Below are 22,683 nucleotides of genomic sequence, written 5' to 3' on the forward strand. Positions count from 1 at the left end.
CTGCACAGCACACTTATTATGCTTATTTGTTTGCAAATGTCTGAATACATCATGATACCTGTAGCTTGAAACTGAAATGTCTCATCTACATATTGTGCACAATACATGGAAAATCTGGCATATATGTCTTCTTAAATTTTACATCATATTTCTTTGGCATCTTACTGATTCACATTGTTAATTAGATTTGCACTAAGCAAATCTAATGACATATTACACATTAGAGTGCAATACTATTATTGTGCATTTCTATTTTGCAATTGACACTACTACAGCTCACCTCACAGCTAATTCATTAATGAAAATAAGCAGAAATTCCCAAAATAAAAAAAAAAATCTAATTTTAATCTAGTTTTAATATTATTATACAGTAAGTTCCCGACTTACATAAATTTGGATTTACGTAAATATTTTTTCAAAAAAAATTTACTTTTTATTTTTTTAGGATTGTAAAATAATTTAAAACAGTAAAAAAAAGCAATCAACAATGCTTCTCTATTGTTATTTATTATCAGTGGGGCCACTGACAATAAGTAACCATAGTCTTCTCTACTAGAGAAGTGTTACTTATTCGAAGTAGTGGAATACCTGGTACAGCGTTGTGAAGGTAGCCACAATATGAGATAAAATTAAAACAATCAATGATGCCTTTACGCTACATACATAGTTTAATTTTATGGGTTAACTATGGTGTATCTACACTGATATTAAATATATCAATTTTTAAGTACAGTAACGTGTTCTTTCTTCCTTTTATGTTTTCTTTTCTTATGTGTCACTCCGGCTACTTCACAACTGTCCTCAGAAAAGGTTTTTAATTAAACTAATTAAAAATATATAAAAAATATATAACTAATTGAAAAATATAGTATATAACTATTTTTCTTCATTCTTCTGAGGATATTATGTGGTTTTTGTAATTTTGGTATATCAGGGATATAGTAGCAATATTTCGTTAGTCATTCCCGAGTTACGTAAAACTGTAATATAAGAAGTCCTTACACAAGAAGTTCTGGAATGTATCTCTTATGTATGTCGGGGACTTACTGTATAATATTTTTTGCGAAAAGAAAAATATAAGGAAAACTGAGTTTTTGTAAAAAGACAGAGAACAGTCAAATCAGGTAAAAAAGATGGATTCTCCATCATAAATCTGGAGCATTGTTAGCTACGAATTAATTTACATTTTAAATATTGATAATTATGGTATACTTACATGAAACATTGCACTATAGAAAGGTAATAGTTTTTTAATTCCTGTCTGTTTTTTTTACAGTCTCATATTCATTAACTAAAGTTAATGAATATGAGAAATTCAAATACAATGCCAATCAACTGTTATTGTTTTGAAGGTTTTTGATGCATCAGTTACTCTGACCATAGTGCACCATTGCTATGGTATGATACTTCATATCATCTTCTATTTTGTATTAGGCGCCTCCATAGCCAGGTGGGAAGGAGCAGCAGTGCGTAGCACACGCTTCTTGATTAGACCGGGGTTCGAGCCCGTCACCACCAAATACGGAGGATGCGGTCAGGGAATGACCACCGCATATCCCGGAGCAATATGGCCTTAGTTGCTAATGCTCCTAAAAACCAAATAACAAACAAACAATTTTGTATTATAGCTATAAAAGTGAGGAGTTTTTAGGCTGATCTACTACTGTCAAGATTAGAATCTTGATTAATAAGCAAACTAAGTATACAGGAACATAAAATTAGATCAATAAATTTGAATGTTTTGTTGCTACACTAATCAGATTTATTCACAGCTAACCTAAAGCATTTCCCCATATCTTCTTTCATGCAGCATGAGTCGTCTTTTGAGGTTATGTTATGGCAGGCATCATGGTGAGATCCAACATCCATCACATTGAGGGTACAGCATGCAAAAGGCTTGTTACTAGATAATTCCCAGGATCAAACTTTGTAGTAATGGGATGCTTAGGGATTGATCAGCAGATGTTTAATCCTGCTGCCTCTGTTGTGCCAGTTGTGACTGGAGGACAGCCGAGTGTGTATGCAGAGCATTTCCAAGACTAAATTATGTTAAACTGTGGTATGGCCTCAGTTTTAGACAAAATTATAACCATTTCCATTTAGTCTGCTAAGTGCTATTAATTTTTTCTGGCAAAAACAGGTTTATCCTAATTATCTCATCTCATTTGTCCCAATTATTCACATCTGATTTGTCCCAATTATTTACTTTGTGATTTCTTCCACTTAAAAGCAGCATGTTCATGTCTGCTTGCTCTATTCCTTGTCAAAGGCTTGTTAATTTGGAATTTTTTTTATTTTGGTCACCAATGGGTAAAAATCTTTTTTACCCTATTCTGTCAAATTCATGTGCTGCCTCTATTGCTCTCTCAGCTCAGTAAATACCTTGGAATTTTTCACTTTCTTTCCTTGAAATTAATTCCTTCTATATAACTTCCTAACTGCTGATTTTATTTGGTGATTTTGATGTTCACAACTCCATCTGGCTTGAATTCTCTCATTTGATACAGAGAGATTCTGAGGACATCTGGTGAGTATGGGCTTGGCACACCCAGGGTCCTGAGCTGGATATCATCATTCTTCTCTTTCTTGGTGATTCTTTTCTACTTTTGACTCTCTCTCTCTCTCTCTCTTAGGGTAACTTGGGAATTTTTTTTTTTTTTTTGGCTGGTGCAGCATAAGCCTCAGGCTTCCTTGCACTATATAGCTAATAATAATAATAACAAGAAGCACCGCAACCGAGACATGGCCTACATCGATTACCACAAGGCCTTCAACTCCATATCTCATAGTTGGCTAATAGAGACCCTGAAGATCTACAAGGTCAATCCGATAGTGACAAACTTCCTAGGAGCAACAATGGTGAAATGGAGTACCACCATTAAGGTCAAGAACATCACAACCAGGCCAATCCCCATTAGAAGAGGAATCTTTCAGGGAGATGCTCTGAACCCACTGTGGTTCTGTCTAGCACTCAACCCGCTATCCACCATGCTTAATGGCAGTAAGTATGGATATAACCTCAAAGAAGGAAGAAAAAACCTATACACCCTCACTCACCTGATGTACATGGATGACATAAAGTTCTATACGGCAACTGAGAAGCAACTCCAGCAACTACTCCGGATCGCCGAAAAATTCAGCAAGGACATCAGAATGGAATTTGGTCTAGACAAATGCAAGACCCACACACTGGACCAGGAAAAATTAATTGGCTGAAACTATCAGCTGCTGACTGGTAAAGAGATCGAAGCTATGACAGAAGGAGAGACCTACGAATACCTAGGGATGATGCTGGCTCAGCAGTTAGAGCACAAGGAAATCAAGAAATGTCTGACCAAAAATATCATCAGAGACTCAGAAGCCTGCTGAAAGCAAAATTGAATGGAGGGAACACAGTTAAAGCCATAAACACTTATGCAGCTCCAGTACTAACATACACCTTCGGGGTCATAGATTGGACTAACATCGAGTTGGAGGATATCATGCAAAAGACAAGGACAATGATGACCAAGAGCCACCAACACCACCCGAAGTCAGCAGTGGAGAGACTAACAATAGCTCGGAAAGAGGAAGGAAGGAAGGGGCCCTGACAGACCTGATAGAGCAACAGAAAACAGCGATAGTTAACCTGAAGGATTACTTTGAGAACAACACAGCACCACTCCACCGGGCCATAAGGAAGATAGATAAGTGGTATATCCCACTCAGCCTAAGCGAGGAACCCCCACCCACCGAGACGGCACAAGAAACAAAGTTAGAAAGATGGGCAAAGAAGACACTCCATGGCAGAACTACAATGGCCTCCATCAAGATCATATCGATAACATTGCTTCCAATGCATGGCTCACAAGCAGGACGCTCTTCCCCGAGACTGAAGGATTCGTGCTAGCTATCCAAGACCAGATAATCAACACCAGAAATTATAGAAAATACATTGCAAAGGAGCCCAGAATGTCAGATTACAAATGTCGACGATGCCATCTGGCCTCAGAAACGATCCAACACATCACCGCGGGTTGCAAGGTGATCACCCAGACTGAGTATACTCATAGACATGACCAGGTAGCCAGGATAATACATCAGAAGCTAGCGAGGAAATACCAGCTGACCAAAGAAAGTGTACCATACTACAAGTACAAACCCCAAGCAGTACTAGAGACCCCAACCCACAAGCTGTACTGGGACTGCACCATAATAACGGATAAGACCATCCCGCACAACAGACCGGACATAACCCTTGTGGACAAGATGGAAAAGCTACCTACCTGATTGACATAGCGGTGCCCAACACTAGCAATATCCAGAAAACCCATGAGGAAAAAATTAGGAAGTACACGAACCTGAGACATGAAGTCAAGGAGATGCGGCATTTGCTAGAAGTATCGACCATTCCAATCATCATGTCAACCACCGGTATTGTGCCAAAGACTCTACATAGCAGCCTAGCAACAATAGGTCTCCCAGACAACACCTACAAGGAACTGCAGAAAGTTGCAATCCTGAACACCTGTAGGATAGTCAGAGATTTCCTCAACTAGCAGTAACACCAGACATTACAACCACCCTGTGTACTTGGTAGCAGTACCCATCATGAAGTGGAATTCCTCAATCAGGGAAAAATAGTATAAGAGCAACAATAATTCATTTACTTACAAAAAAACAGATAATTCTAACTGCACACCTAACATAATTTTTTTCTTAGCAACGAACCTTCAAAGTGCAGTTCATATTGTCAATTGCCCTCTAGTTTCTGTATATTACAACTTGTTGATGACTCTTCACCAAGAGCCTCTGTCCCACTCCCATCTCAAGCTTCATGTCATTTGGCATTACAAAAATGTGAAATGAGATTATCTGCCATTAATGTCTTTAAATGAGACATTTTCTTTGCAGTTGTTATTAATCAAGATATAAAATAATCATTATACATTACAATAATATCATGGTGTATAAAGTGCCCAAATAGTTTATTCCTTGAGAAATTATTTGCACAATTTAAATTACTCTTTTTCTTGGTTGGACCACTGTTTTTTATCTCCTGATCTTAATATTTAATGAGATTGTGTCAATAAAATTATTTTGTAGGGATGAAAGCCATTATTCCTTGTTCTGTTCTACCCTAGATGCCTGCCTTTTATTGAAATGACAATTTTTCAAAAAAAGTTCCTAAACTGTCGAGGATAAGAATACAGAATACTGCAACTTCACTTCTTGACTACACTAAAACTTTAACAATTGTGAACAAGTTTAACTTTTTTTGCACATGCACTCCTAGAAGCATGTAAGCCTGTAGTGGTGAGTTCTTGGAATGTATGTGGGCTTGCAACAGTGAGCTTCCAATGCTTGTTGTGAAGATACAGGTAGTGAGTTTCTGATGGAAGTAGGTTTGGTGGACTGTGTTTTTTGTGGAATTTTGAATTCTGTAAAAATAAATGCTTTGTATATAACTGCTTTTGAATATTAATTTGTTCTTATTTTGAATTAAATGTCCAAAATTAGAGTGAAATAACGTGTTTTTTTTTTTAAGGAAAGCCCCAAGCATGAATCTACAGTACTTAGTACCATGCATGGGTTGAAGGTTGAGAAAATGAAAGATACTTGTTGACATTAGACTTAATTTCTAATGACTAGATTGTAATTTTCGACTAGATTGTAATTTTCAGGAAATACATTTTTCGAGAAAACGGAAGTTGAAGGAATAAATGAGGACAATGAAAGTTAGTTCTGTGAGTTTGAAGCTGAACAGTAAATGGGTGTTGATTGATTGTGGCATGTGTTGGGACTGGTTTGGAAAAGAGACAGAGAGAATTATAGAAGCCAATTCAGAAGAACAGTGTCCACAGAAGTATCTATAGAAAAGGCACACAGCAGAAGCAGAACATCTATGACACAGAGAATGGAAAGACTTTGTTAGAGATGGGTCTAATGACCCATCTCTAACAAAGAAGTTTAGAAGACTGAGAGAGGTTTTGGGGGCACCGCAATGATCAGCTGGAGCCAGTTCACACTGGTTCATGTGAACCGGTCGTTAAAAATTTTTGGATCAATGATACATTGATGGATCAATGTATTGCCACTCCTTATGTAGAAAGGTACACAAAATGTATACTGTTTTACATCCCTTAAATCAGAACTTTTTATAGGGAATTGGTTGTTAAGATTTTGGCAGCTTATTACTGATGCATCGTCCCAAAGGTGGGAACAATATTTAATGGTAGAATGAATTTGTGATGTGTACAGAGTGAGCAGTTTTTGGAATAAAAGTAACACTGATAGTGAAAGAGAAAACTCAGTTTTTTAGATGCAAAGGAAGAAATATTTGTGATATGCTTATATGAAAAGAGATTAGAAGTCAGGGTAATCCCTAATAGAGATATGTGATCTTATCTAGAAATCTGAGTGTCATCGAAGATGTGCACAGAAGCAGAAGAAATCTTTTTTGCAAGGTTTAAGACAGGACTGAAATCGACTAAGTTATCTATGCCCCACTGGAGAATTCAAGCAAGAAAACTTGCTTGAATATTTCTAGACAATTCGTACATAAACAGATACTTCCTTTGAAATGATTTTAAAATATACATATGTATATATATATATATACACACACACACAAGCATATTCCACAGACCCCACTCACGATAAAAGTATAAAAAGTATATATCCAACTGTATGCAACAGATTAATAAATCCAAACTTGATTTTGCAAAGACTGGCTAAGAGTAGGAAACTTGCTTCTTGTCAAAATGGTATTTAAGCCTTTTTTTAGTCTCTTACAAAGCCACTAGCAGCAATTTCTATCCACTCCAACTTCTCTATTACATTATAATGGTGCTACTGCATTCTTATCTAAAGAAAAAGCTGACTTATAAGCATCTTACTTTACTTACAATTCTTGCATTATCCTAGAGCCTGTCTGCACTGTTTGGAGAACTTCATGTCTGAATGAACAATTACCACTAGGTCTTTTTCATTCTGTACTACCTGAGTATGGTACCACACTGTTATCATGTTATTCTGGGATTACTGCTACTGGTATGCAGTATTGTGCATTTGTCAATGCACAATAATGGTATTGTCAATGCACAATAATGGTAATGTCAATGTCAAGATGATTTAGAGTCAAAACCTCCCAAGCTATGAATTACTGTATGTGAATCCATAAGATGTGCTGAACCCAAATTTTACAAGGCAAATTTAGGAAAAAATATTTTATTTCATATATCTGAAATGCAAATTCGAAAGTGCTCACTAAACAAAATATCAGTGTAGTATAATGCTATATAAGCTTGCTTTCTTGCATCATTTGCCATTACTACTAATACTAATATGAACGAAGAGTTTTTCAGGTGAAAAATTCATCAAATTGTTTCTTAAGAATAAATAGAGTACAAGTTGTACTGAGACATGCATATACCCTTGGACCGTAAGACACAGGAATTTTAGGCAACATTTTCAGGAAAAAAATAAGTGCATCTGTTGGTCTGAAAATAAGGTGTATCAGAGGAGAAGTCTTTTTTAGGATTTTCCACCAGACAAAAATTATTTAGGAAGTAGACAGGAGGCAAATTAGTAATATGTTATCTTATTTAATTACTTTAACTAAACGTAGTACTAAAATTACATTAAATTAAAAAAAAAAAAAAAAACTGTATTATTATATTGCTTGTATAAGAAATTGTAATAATTTCAAATTTGTGCAGATAATAGCACACATCCTGAAACGATTCTTAATTCTTAATTTGGTTCTACAATTAATTCTACATTTACAGCAATTCTGTATAAAGTGGGAATGCTGAGGATTTGCTATCTCTGATGTTGCAGGTCAGTGGTGAGCAATCTTTTTTTTGGCATGAGGGCCAATTCAGGAGGAAAATAATGTCTGTTGGTAGCATTATAAATGACATGTATATTTTTTTTATTTATTTATCCTTAATTTCATTACAAATTGTCCAATATCATCAGGCTCAGAAAGTCCCTGTACTGAAGTGGTCACTATTATTATATGTAAAATAAGATTTAAGAAAAATGAAAAAAAAGTTCAAATTGCTTACATTTATATCACCATTTTGTTGTTGTCCACGACCTAAACCAAATACTGTGATAGTTATTTTTATGAGAGATGAAACTTTTGTTTGATTTATATTTCTGTATTAAAATTATTGGTTGCATTAGAAGTAACACAACACAAAACTGTTTAATAATATTTTTATAGGATATAATAATTATTCTTTGACTTTAATACTTTTTTTTCCTGTTTCTGAAATTAGACTGCAGGCAGCACTGTAAAACTAGAAGAGCCACATTCCTACTGGTCGGATATAGCAGAACCATATAGCAATGGTTTTCTCACCACTGCTATAGGTTCTGCTATATCCAAAGTAGGAATTAGAGGTTCCCAATTTCTATGCTAGTCCAGTACTTTTATGAATATGCACTGTGAAGAATAATCAGTTTGAAACATTTGTTGCTTTCCCTATACAATTTATATAATGATTAAATTTTTTTTTAGTTTAATAATAATGTTAAGATTATAACAATTGATGGCTTTTTACCTATGCCATGTACAGCACTCACATAGGCTTTATCAGAAAATTTTGATTTAATTTCATATTCCTCAAAGTTCATTTTCCACTCAACAATTTTCCACATTTTACATAGTTATTAAATGTGTTTAATGAAGAGTGAATATATATAAATTTATAAATTTTAAATATTTAAATTTCTAATCATATAATTTGTTGTTAAAATAAGAATAAAATCATGATTTAATACCAACAGAAAAAAGAAAAACATAATTCATAAGATATCAAGATATAGGGAAAAAAATCACAGATTTTTTTTTATCTACTTCTATGAAATATCTGTATAAGTTTTATAAGTTTTTGAAATATCTGTATAAGTTAGGTAATGTAGGAATTCAAGCTCATTATTCTCTCTCTCTCTCTCTCTCTCTCTCTCTCTCTCTCTCTCTCTCTCTCTACCTGTTTATGAAAAGGGTAGCTGAAGACTATAAGTTGGAAAGAGCAAAATTATATTTAAACAGAAAGGTTAAAATAACTTACATGGTTTAAAAGTGAATTAAATTAAAAAATATATTTTTTTTATTCAATTACTATACTGATTGTTTAGAGAAACTACAATCATTAAAAAATAGAGGAATTCTGGTAACAATTCAGAGAAAATATTAGTTGTCCTTAACATTTTTAAACCAGGTAAGTTATTTTAACTTTTCTGTTTAATTTTTCTGTTTTTTTTGATGATTTATAGTCTTAAGTTATCCATTTATTTTTGTAAGCAGAGAGATTATTCCAACTTTAATTGTTGTAAAAGTTCATTTACAGTTGACTTATTTAGTCTATAATTATTTTCAAAGACATGTGTTACCTGTAACAAGTGGCTAGAAGAGCAAAGAAGATAAACACTCCACCCACCACAGTGACTAAAACAATCACTAATGCTGAAGTACTGAGTGCCGATTTCTTTCCCACTATAAAACAGAATGAACATATTACATTTGAATCATTTTAAATAGTACTGCTAAACTTAAATCAGTTAATAAGATTTAAATACAATGATTTATCTCTTTCAAAACTTCTTTAACTGTAGGAAAAATTTTATTATTATTTTTAAATGGTGATTCCAACAACAAAAGATTAACAGAATTAAAGCAGTTTAATACAATGAAAGATTTTGTTGCAGAAGATAGAGAAGAGTTATGGACTTGAATTTCTGTAGACTGTAATTTTCAGGAAATACAAAGAGGAGAAGACTGAACTGGATCATTTTAAAAAAATCCAGAATAATCACAATAATTCTGGATTTTTTTAAGTCTCTTCTGGTTAAAAATCAAAGGAGGTGTTGAGTGGAATGTGTTCAGCCTAATATAAAAAACATTTTGTAATGCTCACCAATTGTACCAATGTATACTAAAGCTAGAAGTAATGAAAATAAAATTGATGAATTGGAAGTGGTGATCAAGATATCAAAGGCAGATATTGTTGGGATATCATAGACATGGTGTCACACAGACATAAGCAGTGCAGAATTAGAATTTGGGAAGTACAATGTGTACAGAAAGGACAGACAGGGTAGAAAGGGAGGGGGGGTTATGCTGTTAGTTAAGAAACACATAAAATCTAAGGAAGTGTGTCCAGTTGACATGGGTTGACAGTGCAATGTTGAGTCAGTTTGGTGTGATATAAGCACTGGCAAAGCAAAATTGAGAATAGGAGTGTGTTATTATTATTATTAGCCATATGGTGCAAGGAAGCCTGAGGCTTATGCTGCACCAGCCAAAAAAAATTTCTGAGTTACCCTGAGAGAGAGAGAGAGAGAGAGAGAGAGAAGTAGAAGGAAATCACCAAGAAAGAGAAGAATGATGATATCCAGCTCAGGACCCTGGGTGGGCCAAGCCCATACTCAAAAGATGTGAACCCTTGGGGATAGGACTAATGACTCTGATGAGTATTCCACTGTCCTACAGTTTACACAGGAAGACAGTGCAATGTTGCATCTGTTTGGTATGACATAAACACTGGGAAAGGGAAATTGAGATTAGGAGTATGTTATAGGTCTAATGACTCTCATGAGTACAATGAACAGTTGTACAGAGAAATAGAATGAGCCAGTAAATCAGAATGTCTTGTAATAGGGAATTTTAACTTTCCAGATATTGACTGGAACTTGTGGGTTGGTCACTCGCACACTAGCAAGATTTTTGTGGAATTAATTGGAGGATTGTTTTCTACAGTAACATGTTCAAGAGGCAACCAGAGGGAGTAATACCCTTGATCTGATTATCAGCAGTGATTATTCATGCATTAAGAAGTTGCAGATAAAGGAACCACTAGGTGACAGTGATCACAGTGTACTGATGTGGGATTTACTTAAAGATGTAACTACCATCAAAGATAAAGGGAAGGATTTTTGTTTTCGTTAAGGTGAATACAGCGGTCTCAGACAGTTTTTAAATTCTATACAGTGGGATAAACTGATGATGTTACCAATGGTGAATTTTAAATGGAAAGCCTTCAGGGACTTAATCTTGGAGGCTACTAGGATTTTCATACCAACTAAGAAATACTGCTCAAGGTTTAGGCCTAAATGGTTGTGCGGATGAATTAATGAGCACGTGGCAGAAAAGTGCATGGGATGCATATAAATTATCAGGTGACAGAGAAGCCTACAGCAGATATAAGCTAGTCTGTAATCAAGTCACAAAGGAGGATAGGGAGGCAAAGGCAGATTACGAGAAATCTTTGGCAAAGGACGCAAAGAAAAACAGCAAACAGTTCTTTAGTTATGTAAACTAAAATGAAGGGGATGAATCAGATTGGTCCATTTAACATAGATGGTTCAACTATTGATGATCCTGCTAAAGTAGTTGATAAACTGAATGAGTATTTTGCATCTACATTCACACATGAGGAGTTATTCAAGGAGGGGAATTCCAGAGGTTTATCAAAATCTGAGAGGGAGATAAGTGATTTGGTAATAACTGAGAGCAAAGTAGAGCAGAAATTGTTGAAGTTAAACATAAAAGACACCTGGGGCAGATGGAATCTATTGAGTTATAATGAAAGAGGCAACAAGGGATGTAAGCAAGTCCTTAGCCATAATTATGAGGGAATCCTTAGAGTCAGGGGAGGTCCCCATGGACTGGAGATGTGCAAATGTATCCCCAATTCACAAAGGGGTTAATTAGTTTAACCTCTGTTCCAAGGGAAAATAATGGAGTCACTGGTTAAGGAGGTGATACAGGATCACCACCTTCAAGACAGCAGTAATAGTTCAGACACAGCATGCGTTTATAAAGGGGAAGTCTTGTCTGACCAATTTGATTGGATACTATGAATGTGGTGACAAAGGAACTGGATGCAAAAAATAATTTTGATATCATATACTTGGATTTCAGGAAAGCTTTTGATACTGTTGCACATGGAAGATTGCTGTACAAATTGGAGCAGTATGGCATTAAGGGCAAGTTTACTGCAATGGGTAAAGGGATGGTTGAGTGGAAGACAGCAGAGAGTGGTAATAAATGGACACTGCTCTATGTGGACTAATGTTATTAGTGGAATCCCCAGGGTTCAGTGCTGGGCCCATTGTTGTTTTACATATTTGTCAATGATATCGACGAAGGTATATCAGGCTAAATGTCCCAAGTTTTCAGATTATACAAAGGTTGGCAGAGTTGTTAATGACAGTAAAGCCAGTATGCTACTGCAACAGGATCTAGAAAAGTTAGGCAGATGGACTGAGAAGTGGCAACTGAAGTTTAACATTGACAAATGCAAAGTACTCCAAATGGGTAGCAGTAACCCAAGAGAAATGTACCAACTGTGTGGTACTACACTCATGGAGGTGGAGAATGAAAAAGAACTGGGGTAACTGTGCAGTCAAATATGAAGTTCTCTGAGCAGTGCAGATGGGCTGCCAGAGCAGTCATGGAGTTTTGCCAATGATATATAGGAATTTTGCTAGCAGAGACAAGGAGGTGATTATCCCTTTGTATAAGGCAGTGGTCAGGCCACATCTTGAGTGCTGTATACAGGTCTGGAGGCCTCATTTTAGGAAGGATGTAGAGTTGCTATAACAAGTATAGAGTAGGCCAACAAGATTGGTAAGAGAAACAAAGGGGTGCACTTACAAAGAAAGGCTTAAGTTCTGCAAGTTGCATCTGAAGACTAGGCACCTGCAAGGTGATCTGATCGAGATGTATAAGGCTTTGAATGGTTTAAGCAGGTTCAATGCTGATGGGATGCTTCCGCTTGCTCAGATTAAGAACCTGAGGGGACATAAATTCAAATTGAGGAAAGACAGTTGTAGAATAGATGTGCGGAAGTTTGCCTTTAGCCAGCGGGTAGCTGATTGCTGGAACAGACCTCCATCTGTTGCGGAAGTTGGTAGCTTAAATAAATTTAAGGTTGAACTAGACAAACATCTTTTTTTTTTTTTTTTTTTTTTTTTGGTAGTTGTTGGCACATAGGCTTCTGTGGCCATAATGCACCTCCCAAGGTTAGACAAACATCTGGAGTGACCAGATGGGTGAAATAGAAAGGGTTTTTTTTTTTTTTTTTTGGCTGATGCTGTATAAGCTTGCTTTCTTGCATCATATGCCTCAACTAATGCTAATGCTAATTAGTTAAAAGTTAGTCACAAGAATTTAGAAGACCAGTAAGATGCCAGAAGGTTTTGTCTTCAGATGAAAATGCAGCATCAATATGTAAAAGGAATCATTAAGATGTAAAAATTGCCAATATATAAATGGATAGAAGGTGTTACTGACAGGTTTAACAAAAGATATGATTACCTTTTGGGCACAAAGCAAATTTTCTACCATTCGGCTCTTCAAAATTTAAGGCTAAATTTATTCATAACATGTTTGAAACTAGTGATCCTCTTTAATACAGATAGAAAAAGGAACTGGAAATTCTTAACTCAAGCCAGTTGAGATCAGTTGTATTTTTCTCCTAGACTGCTTTTGCACATTTTTTGGGATACCAAAAGACAAGTGCACAGGGTAAAATAAATACAGAGAGAGAGAGAGAGGCAACCAAGTATATTACTCTATTAGTCTACATGTATTCTATAGTTGCCTGTTTTTTTGGATAAAAATTTAGAATTTCTGGAGGAAACTATGTAATGCGACTCTCTAATGTAGGCTTTTGAGTTAAAGTTCAAGTTTAATTAATAAACAAAGAAATTTTCAAGGGAATTCACACTTTCACATTCAATTTAAGTAAACATGCACTTAAACTTGCACTTATGTTAAACTTGCAATTTTCACGATGTTTTTATAACTGTGATTATTTTACAATTAAAAGTTATACTAATTTTTTTCCTAGGTCATCAAAAGCATGAAATTTGATACTCTTCAATAGCTTCTTACTGTGAAGTTCTACTTTTAAAATACTAAATTAGCACATTTTTCAAAGTAATTCATCTGTGCTGATTGAATATATTTTGATATTTTTGTAGTCAATTTTATTTAAAGGTAAATATGGTTTCCACTAGAAAAGGTATTAATAACATGTTTCAGGATAATGTATTCATTAAAAGGCATTAAGTGAAATTTTATATAATGACTGAGAAGGCACTACCAACTATGTATTACTAACCTGGTTTATTGCTGGAAAATTATGAAGTAATTTAAGCATGTCCATTGGAGGTACACAAACACTGGGAATACACTTGGAATTATCCAAGCACAAGCAGCGAATCTCCAGTTTCAAGAAATCGATAAGTTTTTGAAGACTCTTGCCGCTTTATTGACTTAGCTGCCATTGAATCATACTCTATAAGTAACTTTATAATCATAATCATGCTGATTATTTATTTTTATTTTAGCTAGGGCTTTTGTAGGTTACTACATAAGATATGTAGAACTGTAGTTTCATTTGAATCTTGTCGCCATTGTTATAGTATAGAGTGAGTGATAGGAGAATTCAAATTTTGAATTGTGGTAAATAGGTAGCTCTAAAGTTGAATCAATTATGTTGGCGATAATTGGATAATTTTGTTATATATTATAATTAACTTAACTCCAAATCACTTGTTGGGCATATATCTTGTGTTTAGCTAAGGATATAACTAATTTAACATTGTGATCATTAAGGTATAGCGTAATGTATATTCCGAACTTATTAGCACAAGGTATAATATAAAACTAGATAGCATAATACATATCACTGCATTTAGGAATCTATTAGATTAGTGTAATATTGACAATTGAGTAATAAAATTTATTAATCTTATTAACTTTCATTGTAAATCAATTGTATTCAAACGGCAATCATGCCCATGACTAAACCAGCAAAGAAACAGGTACAAAGTAGTAGGAGTGCTGTGGCTTGGGGGAAAATCAATGGAGGTGATTCTCCAGGACATCACAGCCTAAAAAAATGTACAACTTTTGAATATAAAAACTTGCTAGTAATAGATAATTGTATAAGTAATATTTTGTATAAAAACTTTAATAGTAATAGATAATTAGTTGTTTGTATTAATGCATTAATAATTAATTGTTACAATTTGTTTCTTTGTCTTCTAGTACAGCTAAGTATGGTCTGACGATGGGTTCTGGCAAAGATCTCAAAACGTTAGCTAATTATATAGTATATTTAGTCAGTAGGCTGAATAAACTAACTTACAAAACTTGCATGGTATAATATGGTTATTTAGAGAGAGAGACATTTCATGGAAAATCACCACATAATGTCCTTTCCTAACTATATCACAAAGATTCTCTTATCCTCTTGCTTCTTCCCATCCTCTGAATATGTCCCAGCCACCCATCTTAAGCAGTTGGCAGTGACCTCTCTAGTCAATGTTAAGTTGTATCTAATTATCATGTCTTCTCTGCCATTCTCCAGTATCTCCATCATATATAATTCACAAATTTCCTTGATACTTTATTCTCAAATCACTGAATTCATTTCATCTGCACTGTCATATTCCAGGTTTCCAATCTGTACATCACAACAAGTCTAATGCTCGTCTTATATATTTTCTCCTTTCCTCTGTATATAATAGTATTCTTAATGATATCAGACACTGCAGTATGTAGAATATTGCACCTTGTCTGGATTCTTGCCTTATCTACCCTTGTATTGAATTCTCACTTGTAATGATTATGCTAAGATACTTGTAATGTGTCTATTTCTTAAAGTTACTGCCCCAAATGTGATTCCTCCTATTTATTGCTTCTTGAAATTTTTACATATATTGTTCTGTTTCAAGGTTCTTTACTATGTTTCTGATATCAGCATCACTTTGCTCTGCAATTACAATAATTTCACTGTATTTTAATTTTTCCAAAGCTTTCCCATTGGTTTCTTTGATTATTTTTTCTAATACTAAGTTGAAAAGTATCAAACGGTGGGAGTATATTTCTCTGCCAGCACCCTGTGTTAATGCTGACTGATTCTAATTCACTAGCAAGTGCAATTCTCCTGATTTCCCTGATGCACAGCTTTACAAGGTTTATTACAAGTGAATGGAACAAAGGGGTGCTCTTATGAAGAAAGGCTTAAGTTTTGCAAATTACAGTGTGTGGAGACTAGGCACCAGCGAGGTGATCTGATAGAGGTGTATAAAGCCTTGAATGGTTTGAGCATGCTCAATGCTGATGGGATTCTTCCTCTTGCTCAGAATAATCACCTGAGAGGGCATAAATTCAAATTGAGGAAAGACAGATGTAGGATAGACGTGCGGAAATTTGCCTTTAGCCAGCGGGTGGTTGGTTGGTGGAACAGACTTCCATCCCTTGTCGTGGAAGTTGATAGCCTAAATAAGTTTAAGGCTCAGCTGGACAGGCATTTTGAACGAACAGAGGGGTGAAGTGGAAGTGGTTTTTTTTTTTTTTTGGCTGATGCTGCATAAGCTTGCTTTCTTGCATCAAATGCCTCTACTAATGCTAATGCTAATGCTATTAATGTTCATGAGGTTACAAATTGTATCATTACCTTCAGTGGGCTTTTTCATGTTATCCGGGCCATTCTAAAGTTCAAAAATACATTTATCATGTGTTTTTTATATCCCCAGTTCACTCCTATATTGCCTAATTCCTAAATTAAGTGTCATTAATTCAGAAGTTTAAATGGAAAATTTTATGAAATGGAATGCTCACCAAGATAACATGTGCAGAAGACAGGTTAATGCATATTTTGTCACTTCTTTCCTTTTTTTTTTTTTACTCGTTTAAAGAATCTTCTGACACGATTTTTTATACAGGGGAGTAGACAAAATAATGGAAATGCATGTGATAAGAGTTACAGGTATACACTATTATAATGTTGGGCCACCCTTTGTTTTTATAACAGCTTGTATTCTACATGGAATAAATTCAAATAAATCTTGAACTGTCGTAAGAGGAATACTGGACTATTCTTCATGGAGGAACACTTCAAGTTCCTTGAGTAATGAAGGTGGAGAAACTCTGCTTCTCACTCTCCTCTCCAAATATGTCCACAGTGATTCGATAATGTTTAAGTCTAGTGATTGTGCAGGCCATGGAAGATGCTTAGCAACAGTTTCATACTCCTCCAATCAAGACTGGACACATCTGGCTGTGTGTATTGGAACATTATCACCTTGAACCATGGCATTGTTTGTGGGAAATCATCTTTGCACCACAAAATGAACCAGGTCACCCAGAACATCAAGGCAATCATTGTCAGTAATTAATTGGTTCAGGGTGATGATACCTAAAAAATACTAAGATATTGCTGGACCAAACCGTTGTTGATTCTCCTCCATGTTTGATGGCTGACACAAGTCAGTCAGTCAGGATGACGCACCTCCATTAACATTAGCCAAACGTAAACTCTCCCACTGGGAAAAGTGTGAATGATGATGCACACTTTTTTCAACAATTGGGAGAGTTTACAATCATCATGTTTCCTATCATCAAGCGTCCAGTTTTTGGGCTCTTTACACCACTACATCCTCTTTCTAGCTTTGTCATCAGTAACAAATGGTTGTCAATAGCAGTTCTGCCATAAATTTAAGCTTTAAAGTTCTTGATGAATTGTTACATCAGAAACTAGATTGCTGAGACTCACATATATTTCAGTGTCTGGTGGTCTCATTTAGACAGCTTCAATTTTCTACCACAAGTCATCCCATCAAATTTTGTTTTTCAATACCTGGTGAATGCAGACATCACCTTCGATACAGTTACTCTGGATACACTAAACAAATCAGCAGTTTTAGTCACTGATGCCCCTGTTAAACGTTTACCAACTTAACCTCTTTGGAATTCGGACAGTAATTTTCTTCACATACCTTGTTATATCACCTCTAAATAAACATCAGCATTTATCATCTTTCCTTCACAATACTACCTGCAAGAAACAAAAAAAAAAAAAAAATCATCACTGCATGTTCATAAATACTACATGCAGCCACTACAAAAGCTACTATTTTCACATCAGTGTTTCTATTATTTTGTCCACCCTCTATTTGACTATATGTGACTCATATTTCCTTCTCTACTGTATTCTATTTCTCTATTTCTCAGTCATTTCTTCTATTCTGCAATTCTTCAACCATTTTTCTCTCTTTTTTTTATTTTATTTTTTTTCCAATCTGAAATGGGTGATAAAACCATTTGTTATTCTAATTCTTGGATTGCATTCCTGTATTTTCTACAATCTTATTTATTTATATTCCTTGATTACTCCCTATTTTTTTTTTTAATCCTCAATTTTGGGTTACCTTTTTCCAGTTGTTTCTCTTCATCTCTTTCCATATTTTGCTCTCTGAAATATGTGACTCATATTTCCTTCTCTACTGTATTCTATTTCTCTATTTCTCAGTCATTTCTTCTATTCTGCAATTCTTCAACCATTTTTCTCTCTTTTTTTTATTTTATTTTTTTTCCAGTCTGAAATGGGTGATAAAACCATTTGTTATTCTAATTCTTGGATTGCATCCCTGTATTTTCTACAATCTTATTTATTTATATTCCTTGATTACTCCCTATTTTTTTTTTTAATCCTCAATTTTGGGTTACCTTTTTCCAGTTGTTTCTCTTCATCTCTTTCCATATTTTGCTCTTTATTCTCTATTCAGTTTTTCTAGTTGGTACTTCTTTCTTGGTTGTTTATTTCTTTCATGGAAGATTTGTTACTGAATTTGACCTTCAGCACAGTGCTGGCAGGATAATGGTTTGAGGTGCATTTAACTCCTCTAAGTTTCTTATAACAATAAATTTGCTAATAAATAATGTCTTCTATTTATTAGACACGGTCAATTTGGCCTCATATTTCCCCATTTTCTGTTTGCTTGTGTATCTTTTCTTGCAGGGCTGGAAGTGCTAGTCACTGGATCCTGTGCAGTATACTCTGTTATTAATTAATTATAGCTATTATTGTTGGATATATCATGTAGATTTATTTTTCAACTGTACATTTAAGTATCACTTTTTCTTCCATTTTTGTGTTAAAAAGTCTCACAAAATTATTTTAATATAATTTTGTGGGATTCCATCTGTGTTAAGTTCCAGTGTATTTCATATAGTTCTTATATCTTAGTAAAGGTGTATGTGTGTGCATGCACACACAAGCATGTGTGCATGTTGTTTATAAAGTTTGCTGTTAAAGAACAAAATTCACACAGCAGTCTTAGTTTGACAGCCATGGAGTGAAGAGCAGTTATCAGCTCAGATACTGGTCTTATAATAGTATCTGGAAAAGACCCTGAAGCATCACCTTTGCAGTGAATTCAGTGTAATTAGGTCATAAGCACTTAATAAATTAACTCTGAATTATTCAGTATAAGAGCATTTCTTTACAATCAAAAACCTCTTTCACATGGCACTGATCTCTTATTGTGAAGTTATCATTTATGAAGTGCCTTAATCCTTAAGGCATTTCATAAATGATAATTTTATTATAAGGTAGTTTTATTATAAGTAGCAAAACTGATGTTCTGAGTCACTTATGAAATTAAAAATCACTTATGAAAATCACTTATGAAATTAAAAATCACTTTTCATAAGTGATTTTTCTGTAATGTAGTGCCTGTCCTCAAATGGCTTAACTGTTAATCTGGGAGGTAGGGGGATTGAATTAGTATTCTTTTGTATTTGCAGAGTAGGTTTTTGCTGTATGAATGTTACCCAGATGATAATGAACTGTTTCAGGATCCTTGTCTTGGGTGCTACTGCACCCAAGACAAGGATTGTGCAGGGATGTTTCGAAGCGAACCCTAAGTATATGCAGCATTGTCAGTCTCCACAGCCTCCAGAATTGAATCCAATCAATCTATAAACCTGTGGGATCATTTGAAAGTCTACATTAAAGACACAACTGCTGCCAACAAATATGGGAAACCAGAAAAGGAATAAGCTAGCATTATCAAGTATACCTGTGTACACATTGTGGAATCAACACTAAAGAGAACTGCTGCTGTCATTTCTTCTAAAGGGGATAAACTTAACTGGTAACTGCATTTTTTTAATATTTTGGCTGATTAGTTTAGCTGAGTAATGTAAGTAATTCAGTTAGAGCATTCCAATAAGTATTATGAAAGCAAGATGGTTGTTGTTGTATGTTCTTAGGAGCACTGGCATTTTAAGCTATATTGCCCTAATCTCTTATATCAGTAGGAGTGTGATTCGTAAGTCAATCTGCATGTTGTGTAAGCTATAAAACTTGCAATGAGTCATAGGCCCTACTCCCTGTGCCTTAGGTTGGTTAAGTACAGTACTGATTATAAAGGATGAGTCATGCGGCTCTACTCACTGTGCCTTAGTACTGTGGTCAGCTAACTACAGTACCAATCAAAAAGATCTTTAAGAATTCTTCCAGTTTTCAATGAGATTCAATCTCAGACCTCTTCAAATAAGTGACAATGGAAAAATGATTATATTGTCAAAGAGGACAGTAAGGTAGTTATATTATAAGTAGACAAAACTGATGTTCAGAATGGTATTATAAGTAAAAAGTACTTTAGGAGGAACAGTTATCAGCTGTCTTATATTAATTCATCATCTGATTCATTCATCAAAAAATGATGAAGAATTAGATGAATTAATATTTGTAAAATAATAAGAGGAGTATACCTCAATATAGTACGTAGAACACTTCCGTATGATACTCTCCAGAAATTAAAACGGAAAAAATGAAAAAATCGACAACTTACCGGTACATTAGAGTAAAATATAAATAATTAAAAAACAATTTAACACAATTCAAATCAATATAAAACAATTAAAAATCAATTTAATGCAATTAAAAAGAATCTAACAAAAATATTCAAAACGATTTTCCTTCCTGAAGCTGACAACGCTTTTCGACCATATGTTGTGATCACAGGAAGGAAAATTACCGAATAAGGTTGAACCTGAAACTTAAATAGTGATTATTTGTCTTCGCGCTTGCGCATAAAGGTCCACGCATCTGTTGATACGTGGACCTTTACGCGCAACTCCTCAAATAGGCCTCTGAGGTTGGGTATATTCATATTACACGTTCTTAGCGTTTTTTCACCAACCTTTCATAAAATAAAATAAAATAAAGTAAAATAAGATAAATAAAATAAAATAAAACACAACAAATTCCCGATAACTATATTTACAATAACCTGTATTTACAAAATTAATATATACGTATTACAATATTAAAAGTATTAAAACACAAGATTAAAATGCATTAAAATATACTAAGTTAAAAGCGATAAAATTCCGTAGCTTTCAAAGGCTCCAGCCTTCTTCTTCAGCAGTATTCTCTATTATTCAGTACACCTTTAAATATCAGCAGGGTAATGGTAGACATCACATGTTTTCATTCTCACGTGTTCCGCTCTCTTGCATTGTGGAACCGGAAGTGGCTCGAACGGAAGTCGTACGGAACCGTTCATCCTTTTTTAGGATAATAGTCTCTAAAAGGGGGTGAATCCGTACACCCCTATCCCTATTAATGTTAGTTGTAGAACTGATCCGCAAACTCTCGAGCCACTTACGGTCCCAAAACCTATGCGCCCGATCGGTGATAGTGGCATCGTCTGGGGAGATCTGGTGTTGCTTCTCCCAAAAATGCTCGGCCACGGCGGACTTGCCATACTCCGCATTCCTTATTGCTTTTTTGTGTTCCCCCAGACGATCTTTGAGACGACGTTTTGTCTCGCCTACATAACATTCCCCACAATCCGGGCATCTAATATTATATACGACCCCACTAACATCCTCTTTTTGAATGGGGTCCTTAACTTGAGACACAACTGTGCGCAGTCTTCGTCCCGGAAGCTGCACACAGCGTGTCTGATATTTTCTTAATACTCTAGTTATATAATCCGTCAAGCCCGGATAATAGGGAATGTATGCAGTAGATACTGGTATAAAAGATTCATCTCTCCTCTGATTTTCATTAATAAATTTATCTATAATCCTCTGGGGGTAACCACATTTAGCAAGATCCGCCGTGACACGTTCATACTCTGCTTTCCTATCATCGGGGTTACTGCAATGTGATTTCGCTCTATTAATTAACGTTCTTATCACACTGTTCCTGTGATGGCTGGTCAGGGCTGAATCATAATGCGTATATTGCCCTTTACACATCGTTTTTCTAAAGACTTTTGTCTTTAACTGCTGGTCTTCCCTACAGACCAACACATCCAGGAACAGGAGAACTCCTCCATCTTCAACTTCCGATGTAAATTGTATGAATTGGGAGAAGCCATTTAAGATATTCAACACCTGATCTTCACTCCCCTTCCGAATAAATGTAAACGTATCATCCACATACCTTTTCCAAGGGCGCATAGGGAGAACACTAGCATTAAATATTCTGGTCTCGAGCTCCTCCATAGCTAAATTTGCTATAATTGCGCTAATGGGGGAGCCCATAGCTGTACCATTAACCTGCTTATATATAATGTTATCAAAAACCATAGTGTTACTTGAGAGGCACAATTCTATACCCTTCCTGATATCTTCTGGATTAAGTTGTGTCCTAGTATTTAGGGTAGTATCCCTCTGTAAGACTATGTTTGCACACCACACTCCATGGTCAATAGGAATACAAGTAAATAGCGATTTTACATCAAATGATATCATAATCTCATCCTCTTCTATACGCTGATTCCTAATAAAGTGCACAAATTCTTTACTATCCTTGATACTATAATCAGAGAGTCCTATTAGTGGAGACAATAGTTTGGCTAGAAAACCCGAAA

The 22,683-nt window shown here is 35.1% G+C and overlaps 1 protein-coding gene across 10 annotated transcripts in view; it reads right to left on the minus strand.

The window, feature by feature from the left end:
* The window catches only part of LOC150090991 (disintegrin and metalloproteinase domain-containing protein 11-like), a 1,161,948-nt gene that overhangs the window by 303,179 nt on the left and 836,086 nt on the right, over positions 1–22,683 (minus strand). For all 10 annotated transcript variants that reach the window (XR_016546962.1, XR_016546963.1, XM_090373761.1 and 7 more), the window contains one exon: positions 9,385–9,487. Coding sequence is in view for 8 of the 10 variants with exons in the window: in XM_090373761.1 (XP_090229887.1) it covers positions 9,385–9,487 (103 nt within the window). In the remaining 2 variants the exon portion in view is untranslated. The remainder of the gene's footprint in view (positions 1–9,384; positions 9,488–22,683) is intronic.

The sequence above is a fragment of the Mastigoproctus giganteus genome, chromosome 1 (assembly GCF_048544385.1).
Source record: "Mastigoproctus giganteus isolate SK-2022 chromosome 1, ASM4854438v1, whole genome shotgun sequence".
Lineage (NCBI taxonomy): Eukaryota > Metazoa > Arthropoda > Arachnida > Uropygi > Thelyphonidae > Mastigoproctus > Mastigoproctus giganteus.